This window comes from Uloborus diversus, chromosome 6 (genome assembly GCF_026930045.1).
Source record: "Uloborus diversus isolate 005 chromosome 6, Udiv.v.3.1, whole genome shotgun sequence".
Lineage (NCBI taxonomy): Eukaryota > Metazoa > Arthropoda > Arachnida > Araneae > Uloboridae > Uloborus > Uloborus diversus.
The window spans coordinates 109,024,747-109,037,133 of NC_072736.1; the positions used below are offsets into that span (position 1 = coordinate 109,024,747).

Here is a 12,387-nt window from a genome sequence, read left to right on the forward strand (position 1 = left end):
ATTAGCAAAACTTCCACGTTAATGCCACTATCTCATCCAAGCATTTAATAATTGAAAAACAATCAGTGTACACCTAAAAAACTAAACTTTGTATATGTCTTCTTCATATAAATTTAAGTAAAGTAAAAATACAGTGAATCAAATATAATGATGCTTAAATGTATAGTTTTTTTTATATGTAATTTTTTTTTTATAAACAGGCAAAATGATAATGAATGGGACAAAAGTTGAATGAGTTATTACTAAATTTCAATAAATTCAGTTTAAAAGGCTTTTAGTGTCAACAGTACATTTAATCATCTGAATAACTTGACAGTACTTGGGCTCTTCAAAGTAAAGAAACATTCTTTACTAAATTCAAGTTTCTAAATCAGATATTTATTTAAAAAACACATTCAGCAGTGAATATATCTCCTGATTCAAATCTACTTGTTTACTTATTTGCACATTTCAAAAGCAAAAAAAATAATAGGTTCAAAAATTCTGGAATATAGTGTTTGATTCTTGACACGGAAAATAGCAGCGGGTCGCATGAATCAGTTTTGAGAGCCATATGTTGGGCACTACTGTTTTAGGGTATTAGAATTCCACTATTTATGCATTCTATCATCTGACTCATGTCTTTATTTTTTTAAACCTTCGACAAATTAAGATAAATTTAAAAATAAATTTTATACAAGTTATGGAAACGAACTCAGATGCAATTGAATTGCGTTTTTTGAGTCTGTGTGTCAAAAATCAAACACGTGCAAGTTCGCTACTACAGAATATATAAAATATAAAAAATGTTGAAAATAATATTACTTCAAAATGGGTGATGTCCAAGCAATAAAATCGCATTGCAAAAAAAAAAAAGTGTGGCAGCTACAGAATGGATGCAATGAGATTTCAGAATTCAGATTTATCGGGATCGTTCAATTTTCCAGTTTTAATAGTTTTTGTGCAACACTGTTGAATCACTCAAAATGTCTAATGCTCTTTAAGCAACTGCTAATTTATCTTTGCCCAGGACATTTTTCCATGACTCTAAATAAATTTCCATGACTTTGACTGAAAATTTCAATTTTCCATGACTTTTCCAGGTCTGAAATTTGCTAAAAATTTTTCCATGACTTTCCAGGATTTCCATGACCCGTACGAACCCTGATGCATTAAAGGTGGAGATAAGAACGATTGGGAAGCTCCGCATTTTACCCCAGCTATTCTTTTCAGCAAGTTATGTACTTCACTATAGCAACAAACAGCAGTGCCATTGCACTTATTGTATCACTCGCATTTTCGGCAAAAGCACAAGAGAAGCGCGATAGCTCTTCATCGCACTCAAATGGTAAAGAAACTAAACGGAAAATAAAGTAAAAGATGTTTCAAACACTCTCTTACAGTCCATATAATGTTTCTCACAAGTTCAGTTGAATTTTCCAATCTAATAGAGAAAATTGAAGCATTTACATGCTTTCATCTGAATACATTGCGCTCAAAAGTTGAATTTGTTTGGTTCAGACTTCATTCTATCATGCTCGTGAAAACAGTAAAAACTTGTGTCTTGTAATGAATGACAGATTTAATTCTTTAAATTTACAAAATAGAATGCCAGCAAGGGTTCTAACATTTGTATCCAAAAAGTATCCAATGTACAAAGAGACAAATGAATGAATGATGAAACAGAAAACGCTTGAACTTCAAGCTTTATCTCAAACAAACATGTTAAATTTTCGCCATTACACTATTATTTTTGCGAACCCCCTTTGGGAAGCGCTGATTTAAAATATACTTTTAGCAGATGTATTTTTTTTTTTTTTTTTGAAACTCCCATTTTATTACTGCTCATTAAAAGGTTTAAATATACTTTTTTTTTTGGGCTTCCATTGAAAAGGAAGTCGAGAAAGGAATGTCTGATACTGTCATTTTGAATTGACACATGAATGCCCGCGAGTTCATTTAAAATACCGCTTCTTTATTTCAATACTGAGATGCACTCTATGAAATGCATAAACATTTTCCATTTTGTAATTCAATATATGTGCCAAGGAAAACAAAATTAAAGAGAGAGCAAACAGCATTTCAACATATCTCAGTAGGGTCTGGTGGAGGAAAGTGGTCATAAATTAAATAAAAAGCTATATATTCGAAACAAATGAAACAATGAGAGTTTTTTCATTTTAGATTCTTAGAACTATATTCTGAATTCAAAATTTTGTTACTGGTAGTATTTTACTTCCTGAGAAAATTGGTTTTGAGTGCACATGAAACATTTTAAAATCTGAACACCTCTTTTAATTTCTATATAAAATTTTGTTTATTAAAATTTTTGGCAGATTGGTTGTGCTGACAGCTTCTCGGATATCTAGAATATGTCTGTATAAAAAGCTAAGCTGGATTAATTTTATATAATATTTTAGAACTACTTAAGTAAGATCGGATAAAGTGGTCATAGGTTATGCTTAACATATATCCTTCATCTAAAATCATTTGATATTCATTTATAAGGCAAATATCAGTTAAATATTAAGTTTACTAACCATTTACAGTTTTTAAAGTAAATTGAGTTAAATACAACTGAGTTTAAATTTGATATAGCCAGGGTTGGCAAGTTTCTGCCGAGGTGGTTAAAACCACTGGTAGAAACCGGTTAAAACCGGCATGGCAAAAACCACTTTCTGCCACTTTGTGGCAGAAACTGGCAAAAACTCACAAAATGAAAAATTAATTCTTGATATACAACAGAAAATGTATGGAAAAAATAATTAATTGTTAAAAAAGTTAAACTTTCATCTATTGTATAAATGGTCCACCATGTAGTAACTGGGGTAGTGGTAAAATTTTGACTGGAAAAATAAGTTTTGAGAAATGAGGCCAGTTTGTTTTGCAAAGCTGTGACATTAGGTACAAAATTTAGGCAAGTAAAATTCTGGCACTTTCTTCTTCAAGCACATGACATGATAATTTTAATCACAAACAATTTAGAGGAAGCATATAAGTGAGCAAATTACAATCAAGTAATACCTGTTTAATTCTGTATGTCACTCCTATTTCCTAAGCACCCTTGTATGATTTTTTATCCTTTGTTAAATTAATACAAATACTACGAGCCACTGTAATTGGAAAATTCCCTTTCTGAACTAAATCAAGGGCACTAGCATGGGATTTTATTTTTTTAAATGATGAAATAATGTTTATTTTTTTAGTTTACTTAAACAAATATCATTTACTAATTACTTGAGTTATTAAAGACTTTTTTAAGTTTTTGCCAGTTTCTACCGGTTATAACCAGTTTCTGCCACTGGCACGGCAAAAACTAGTTTCTGCCGGCAGAAAGCCAACCCTGGATATAGCATATCAATTGAATTAATGCAAGATTGTAATCCTGTAATATTTGAAAAAAAAAGTCATAGAATTTTTTCTGCAACCCCAGCTTTCAATTTATTCTAGTAGATTAATTTATGCTACTCCCCTTACAATCCCCCCCCCCAAAAAAAAATCATCTGTAATATAAAATAAAAACCAAAAAAATTGAAGTTTTAAAAGAAATTTCTATATTTATTATTTACCAAAGTTGAAAACCTGTATTTTATGATCACTTTACCCCACCAGACCCTATAGAACTAGATAAAGTATGAATTACTTTATATATTTATACAAAAAAATTTAAAATAACTTTTTAAGTTGTTTTAGTTTTGAACTAGAGCAGCGATACATTCAATATGTCGCTGCTCTAGTTCAATATATTATATTGTGCACACAGTAAATACATTTAATATAAAAAGTTCTTTCAAACTTTACAAATAGTAGCGTCTACAACTCTTAATGAGGCATTGTACATTACACTAAAGCAGTAATTTTCAAAACTGGAGGAACCTTTTACCATTCCTTTTTTAATGAGGGAAAATTTAAGAGATTTAAAGAGGTAAATTTTTTTAACCTAGTATTCAGAAATGATGATTAAGCAGGTGGAAAAAAATGGTACCCATTCTGGCCGACTTATACTACAGCTAAAATAAACATACCAATTGAGATTAAGGGACAGCTTCATGCTGACAATACTGTATTTTATTCTGATTGCTAGCTTCTTATTTCTTTTGTAGGTGAACAAAAGAAGCAAACAATTTTTATCTCATTTGAAATCTTTGTGACCTCTCATTTGACAAGATGTATCAAACACAGCACAGTTGATTGACATACCTTAGCACAAAAGGTGTGGTATCTAAGTCGCTAAAATCCAAACTTTGCATGTACACCAAATATGGCACAGTAAATTCTTTCGAAATGTTCTCAAATGTAAAGATTTAACTTAATAAAACACTTTCTTAATAAGCAAAAGAAAAATATCTATGCATAAATACAATTTATAACATGCTTACTTCAAAAATTCTGAAATACGTTCTAAATTCATATTGAACACGATGTTTTTTGTGAACAAAAGCTGATTTTAGTAATGTTCTTCGGTCATGAAACTTTTTAGGTTCTGAACTATAAGAGAAGAAATGTATTATGAAAAATTCCGAATGTCAATTAATATGTATGTACATGAATATATAAATATAGAAACATATACATCAATTTAGAGCTTTTTCTTGAAGTGATAATACACACAGTTGGATTATGTATGCATCACACAGAAGAAAGCATCACAGAACATAATACTACAAAAACTGCTCATAGGGCATGTGATAAAAAGTATGCATGTATATACTATAAGCAGGGTCGGATTTGGAAGTGTGGAGACCCCTAATCAGGGTTCGAAAAGATCATAATATTTTCGAAAATACCCGATACTTTAATATATATCTGAATATTTTGATATACATGTATATATCCGATACTTTCGACCCGTGAAAGTTAGGATATTTTGTAAAAATTTTATTGTGGGGGCCCCTTTGTTGCGGAGGCCCCGGGGAAGTAGCCCCGCTGCCCTCCCCTAAATCCGGCTCTGACTATAAGGGTTGGAAAATTCCAAGCGGAAGTGCCATGCAAAAATTTATGTTTCAGCCAGGGTTGGCAAAAACCCGGGTTTTTTAAAAAGAGCCCATGGACCCAGGGTGTTTTGGGTTTTTTAAAAGAAATGTGAGTTTTTTTGTCTTTTTTAAGGAAAATGTGGGGTACTTGTAGCATAGTGTAGCGTAAGTATATGGACAGAGCACAAAAATTACCTTGGGGGTGAAAAAAGCTGGAAAATTCAATGTGTTCTGAAGAAAAATAAAAAAGACGACGAAACCCAAGAATGGTGAAGTTTAAGATTTTTTAGTTTCCATGATTATCAACAGTTAAGGCAAAGTTACTTCTTGAATGATAAAATCTATTGTTCATTGTAATTACTACATTTTTTTTTTTTTTTTTTTTTTTTTTGCATTTTACTTTATTGTATTTCATTTTGTTATGCAAAACTACTGTAGAACCTCAAGTAGTTTAAATCCCTTTTTACTGAATTCCAGCTTAATCAAGACATTTCTTTGAATTTTATGTTGCCTGTTTTTCTATTTCTGTGTACAGAGTAAGAAATATTAAACTTTTTCGTAAGATAATGAAAATACTGTACATCCTATTCTGTTTTCTATCCCACCGTTTGTGAAACCTGTTAATTTCTAAAAAATATACCTTGTTTATTCGAGATTTGTGACTTGTTGGTTTGCAAAAAATAATTCATATGAAAGCATTTTAGCTAGAATAGTTTCCTCTGTACAATCTACAAATATTGACAAAATCAGACGTGACAGGACTTAGTCAAGATAATTTGAGTTATTTATTGACAAGTTAGAGAAAAAAGTTAAATATATTTATTTAAAATCTTTGAAGTATTTTTTTGAATGCTGTTAAAAGTTAAGAAATACTATTAAAGTTCAAAATTAATTTTTTATGTCCATTGTCTGTGGTGAAGAACAAATACAAAAGAAGTTTAAATTGTGAAAGTATTTAAATTAATTTTTTTTTTAAACTTCTTGAAAAATTTAAAAAAACCCAAAATGTGCTAAATAACAGGTTTTTTTAAAATGGGTTTTTTCAACAAAAAAAAAAAAAACACCATTGGGTCCAATCCAGCCAACCCTGGTTTCAGCTTATATTATGAAATTGCAGAATTGGAACTTTACTGCTACTATTTATTTACATTTAACACAAAAGTGATACATGCTACCATAGGAAGCTTGTACAGGGGGAGGGGGGCAACTGCCCCCTTACTTTCAAAAGTAAAGGGGGCTTGTCCCCTCCCCCCCCCCCCCACCCCACTTTTCAGAGTTAAAAGTTAATGATTGAGTGAAAAATGATTTTTTTATTGTGTTGATTGATTTATTTTACGAAAGTAGAAACCAAACATTTCCAAATAAAGGAACGTTTCTCATCTTATTTCTTAATAGAATTTCAAAATAGAAGGGGAAAGTACTGTGGCTATCTGTCTCAATTTTTTATCGGTCTTTATTTTAAAAGCCATTAATATCAATTTTACAAAAACCAAAATCAGCTTCAGGGGCCTATGCCTCCTAACCTCTACACTTCTTTTGCCTCCCCCCCCCACTTTTTTGGTGCAATAGCCGCCTATGCATGCCACCATTTTTTAGTCTTTCAACATAGTCGCCAGCATTACGTACAGCGTGTTTCCAACAATGTGGGAGTTTTTAGGACACGCTGCAGACAGTTGTAATGAGGCAGACTACGATCACAAGAATCTCTCGAACATATCTGAATCTAATGTTGCAAAGTGGTTTCTTCATCTTAGGAATTAAGTCATCACAAGAGCTTATGTCCTTATGACTTTGATTTAAAACCCAAGATGAAAGAGCCATTTCGAGGGATTCACTTCAAGACTTTTCTAGGCATTTTTGAGGCAGTAGACCTCTTCTTTCAAACTATCAGCAGAACTGGAGCTGCTACAAGTGTCTTACAACTTCTACATTGTTGGAAACAGAGGTCACAATGCTGGCGACTATATTGAAGGACTGTAAAACTTGGTTGACATACAAGGTGGTATGTCTCCCTTTTGTATTAGATGTAAATGAATATTTACCCCTATATATTAAAGTTCCAACCCTTGTACATAGACCTTGCATCAAACCCTTCATATTTTCAGGTACCAACACCAAAAATCTAGCTGCTATGTTACCTGGCATTTGAATCTTGCAAGCAAAAGTTAGTTTTGCCTAAAATTTAGAGAAATGAAAATGATTTCTGACATATCTCCTGGCAAGTGGAATATGATCAAAAGAAATTTTAAGCATCAATAAATAATCTATTTAGAGAGGAATTCTAAACTGGTTTTTTGATACTGGGTGTACACCAGTATCTACCAATACAGTGAAACCTGTGTAAGTTGACCACTTGCGGTGCACTACTTTAGTGGTCAACTTATAGAGGTTGAATTCTATGATAAGATCTAATTCTCTGCCTGAAAATAGTGGTCAACTTAGACAGGTGGTCAACTTTACAGGTTTTACTGTAGATTATTTTAACAATCCAAACATTAATTAGAAGCTTTTAAAGCATCAAGGAAACCCAGATCAACATTGCATCTCAGTATTGATTTTCAAATTTTTACAAGAATACTTGGTTGAAAATTTTAAAATATATTGTTGACATTCAAGCAGGTAATTAAGTCTAAAATTCTAGTTTTAAGATTTTGTTGAATTGAATTTTTTAATTGTTATGAAAAATCATTTTACTGAGTTTTAACTCCGAAATTAGGTTTACTGATGCAACTTTTAAATTGTGTGATTGCTTTATTTCACAAAATAACTAATTAAATATTTGAATCCACTATAGCAGTCTGTCAAATTTTTTTGAGCGTTTAATGACTTTTGTCTGAATAGTGATAATATATAAAGGGTACAAAGGGAAAACCTGTCAGCCAGTATTTTCAAGGAAAAGGAATAACGATGCCATTCAGTGGTTGTTGAAGTATATTTTTGAATAGTTTATCATCTTTTGTACAAAACTCTGTAAATCAGCTGGGAAATATTTTTTTAAAAATCAGCTGGGAGAAAATCACAGCAATCAAATATTCAAATGCATTTTTCTTTACGTTAGCTTTTTTTGACTGAAGGGGTTTTTTCATGGCTCCCTTCATATACTACAATTGCTACTCAAGTATTGAAAATTTTTCACTCAATACAAAAACATCTAAAGTAAATATATTTCATCAAAATAAAAATAAGCTAAATTGCAAACAAATTATATAATACTAAAGGATGTAAAATAAAACTTACATGTTTGTTATATTTACTCCTAACTCATTAGCGGCTGTTTTAGTAAACCATTCATAACTATTTAAAACTGCTCGATCATGTCCGCGAACTTCTACAACCATTTTCGAATATAGATCATCTAATACTGGAGGATTTTGAATCTACACGAAATACAAAATAAAGTACATTATGTATATAGTATGTATTGTATATTTTTTGAATAGATAAGCATTTAAAATTTACAATTCAATCTTAACAGTTACCAGCAATGTAAGGAAGTAGACACAAAATTTTTGAAAACAAAAATAAAAGAAGGAAATATACAATTATTTTTAAGCGCAGTTGGTGCTTTGTGTTTTAAGCCTAACTTAAGTTTGCAAGGTGTTGATCTTTTGGGTTGCATCAAGAACTTGAATAAATTTATTGCCAACATTGATTTGAGCTTTTGGTTATCTTTGATTTTTTTAGTATGTTCTTTTTTGTATGTAAAAATATTTATTTTCAAAATATGACTAACTTTTGTATGAACAAAGAGAACAATATTATGAACATGGGCCAATTCATTCACTCAAAGATATTTCTGTCAAAATTCAGCAGTTTTATCTATTCATAATATTGAATCTTAATATTTTAATGTAAACACACTTAAACATAGGAAAAGTAAAATGTAAAAGAAAACAAGGAGAGGTAACAATGAACAATTCTGAATCAGAATAAAAACGCCATCAACCGACAAACCTAAGATATGAAGAGAGACAGATGTGATAGGCAGAGAGTCAAGGCAGACCCCTCCCGCCCCCTAAAAATAGAAGAAAAGGGGGAAACGATTGATTAGGTCAGCTCTAGTGATGTGTTTGATTTTAAAAAAGAACTTTTCTTGTTTGGAAGCTCATTGAAAAGTGAAATTTATTGGTATTCAGTTGAGTTACCACTGCCAGGAACACCCCCCCCCCCCCCCAAAAAAAATATTTGTGGGGGTGCAGAGCACCTGCCAGCAAGCAGAAAAAAAGAGGAAATACAACAAAAGGAACAATCTATTTCCTGAATAAGCTGACCTCCAGATTTCAGATGACAAAAAGTAGCTTATATTTTTCCCCCAAGCTTTTTTTTTTTGTTACTAAAGCCAGAAATCCTCATTTTTCATAAAATTTACTCAAACTTACTCATTCATTAGACAAGTGTTTTTACTCATTTATATGCTATATGTGTATTTTTTCTGTAAATGTGAAAACATATAATATTTAATCAAAATAGCGACTTTAAAAAACAGTCCCGAAATTTCCACGAAATGTTTATTCTTAGGAACTACATCACTTCTTGACTTGTAAGTTTCTGTATTATTTGATCAATGTATTTTACTGCAATCTCACAATCAAGATATGTTTAAGTTTAATTTGAATTTTTTTCTGCAAAGTTCATTGTACTGTTTCTTTAGTATTATAAGTAAGTTTTTTTAATCTTAGAAAAACATTACTCTTTGTACTTAAATGTAAAAACTTGCATTTTCTCTAGTACCTTAAAAATATCAAAGCAAATTTGTATTTGCTTGAATTTGTTTATTTATTTACTAATTTCCTAATATTCAGTTAAGCATATAACACAAAGAGTAAATTCGTCTGTACCGTATTTGAATGACTTATGATTCCCGCTTATATTTTCTCAGGTAAAATATTGCATAAATATTTTTTTTTCCTGGTACTTCTATAATTATATATATATTTTGTGGGGTTTTTTTTTTTTTTTTTTGGTACTTCTATAATTATTTTGTGCTAAAAAAAAACTAAATTAAAGTTTTTACAGTATTTCTCAAAAAAAAAAAAAAAAAAACCCTGAAGCACATTTTCAAAAAGTTACATTTTGAACATTTGCTATTTTTTGGACCCCCACCTCTTTTTTTTTTTTTTTTTTTGAACTTGGTGTTTGAGCATCCCTACTGATTTTCAAAACCAGGCACCACTGACTGCTGCAGTACCATTAGGAAGGTAATGCAAAGTAATACAGAGCCAGAAACATTTCCCCTTTCCACCAACTCTAAACAAAAAAATGCACTCTCTCTTTTGCAAAATTCCTCCCCATAACAATGTGAAAAAGTTTATATTTAGAAAAATGTTTCTCAAGCCTGAGGTTTCAGAATTTTCCAGGGGGAGGGAAGCAAAGAGTTTTCACAAAATGCATTTTATAAGAAAAAACAAAATTCATACACAAATGCAGCTTTTAAAAAGCGGGGGAGGACAAGGGCAGGGGGGCAGTAAGCCCCTCCCAACTGTCATTCAAACAGACAGGCGTCCTCTCCCCCCCCCCCCTTTCCATTTTGAGCTGGATACACTCTTGCTGTGGACAAAATTGGGTCTGAGTCAAATCATCAATTCCAAACAAAGATCTCAAAACTGTTTTCCACTGCACAATAACTGCTTTGGGCAAACTATTACATAATTGCTTACATCTCACTTGAAACAGTAACTCCTCCTAGCTTCAATATTAGCCTAGATTTTGAATAGCTTAATAAAATGACCTGTTGTTCTGATTTTTGTGCAAAGAAAACAGCCCATCAATACTTTCTCTTAAATATCTGAATTACATCCCCTCTGAATTTTGTTTGTACCAGACTAAATATTATGCCTTTTCTCTTTGAAAAGAACTGAACTTTTTAAGTTCATGTACCTAGAAGCCCTCCTTTGAATCTTTTCCAAAAACGTTGAACAGCATTCTCTACTCTCAACCATATGAAATCCCACTAAGCTTCAGAATAAGAGTAGAATTTCAGCTACTCTTATCTTTCTTCAGCTAGTCCTGGATCTACTAGCAAATGAGGCCGTGGACTTGTTTAGAAAATCTTCGAGGCTCAGGGGTACCTACCTGGGAGGTCAGGGCACAGATTGTACCATTGAAATTTTTTTTCAGGGGGGGGGTGTGTTTTGAGGGTGATTTTTTCCCATTTGGTGGCAGAAGTCACCGCGATATTTAGGAGGGAGGGGCACCCGCTCGGCTTTGTTTACTATACTGCACTGATACAACTATAGGTATCGACTTATCAGGCAATAACTCAGACAAGACACTCCGAATAACAGCTGTTTAGTCTTCACTGCTAATGAGCTTGCATGTTTGTTTCCATGATTCAAATGAAACATATGACATTTCCCAATGTCAAGTGTACATATAATCCCAGTAAGCAAAATATCTTGCCTCCGTATTGCATAAAGGTTGACAAGCAAGAAAAATCATCTTGCATTAAAGCTGCCTCAGTATTGTTATGTTACTCCATTTATGTTGTCAGCAGGCATGCCACAATATTGACTGACAAGGTGTATGCAGCATTACATCAGGAAAATAAAAAGGTAGGCTGCTTTTGTAATCCTGCATATGTATTGATATGACAGAATAATATCGAGATGTTGCCATGACAGTATAAAATCAAGGTCTCAGCAAGATGATCTTGCTTTTGTAATCTTGCATACATATTGATATGACAGGATAATATAAAGATGTTATGACAGTGTGAAGTTAAGCCAGGGGTGCCCATCCCCCCCAAGTTCAATGGCGCAAATCCCCCCCCCCCCCAAAAATTATCGCTTTCGAATTGGGTTAAAACATAAGCTTTTAGAGTGTTTAATTTCCAGTCAAATTTGGGGGGGGGGAGGCTGGGGGTAGCCCTAACAAATACCATTTGAACTGAAATGTTTTTGGATTGTTGACCCGCCTTGCCTTCCCTAATTTTAAAACGTGAACCTTGAGTAAACATGTTTTGGGTACCTCTGAATTTTGCTACACCTTACTTTATTTATTTATTTATATTTGAAACTGATACTCCAAAAACGCAATTCTAGGCTTGTCTTTCATTGTGTTAAGGAAAGAGGGGGGAATCAGGGGCTCTCTCCTATAAATTTTTCAAAATTGCATTACTAGAAACGTTTTAGAACAGTTTTAGGTGACTCTTGATGATAAAGAGGGTGTCATTCTGGCGTTACAGTGGGGGCGCTCTCCTGGAAGTTTTCCAAAATTGAAGTCGCAAAGCCAAAAAAGATGGATCACACACACCATGACAGATATTTTTCGGAAATCCTCAAAAATGGATTCAGCTTTTTTGCACACATCGAAAATCAGATTTCGAGAATTTCAACGAATCAAATATCCTTCTATACATATCAGATATGGAAGAAAGTAAATATGATTTACGAAAAATAATTTAAACACCTTAAGAACAAACTGTTCTACTTCCATC

General features: G+C 32.3%; 1 protein-coding gene across 1 annotated transcript in view; it reads right to left on the reverse strand.

Moving 5' to 3' along the window:
* LOC129224642 (28S ribosomal protein S10, mitochondrial-like) overlaps nt 1-12,387 on the reverse strand; it is a 30,503-nt gene that overhangs the window by 13,179 nt on the left and 4,937 nt on the right. The window contains exons 2-3 of the mRNA XM_054859125.1: nt 8,190-8,329; nt 4,359-4,467 (exon numbers count right to left, since the gene is read on the reverse strand). Of these exons, the coding sequence (XP_054715100.1) occupies nt 4,359-4,467; nt 8,190-8,329 (249 nt within the window). The remainder of the gene's footprint in view (nt 1-4,358; nt 4,468-8,189; nt 8,330-12,387) is intronic.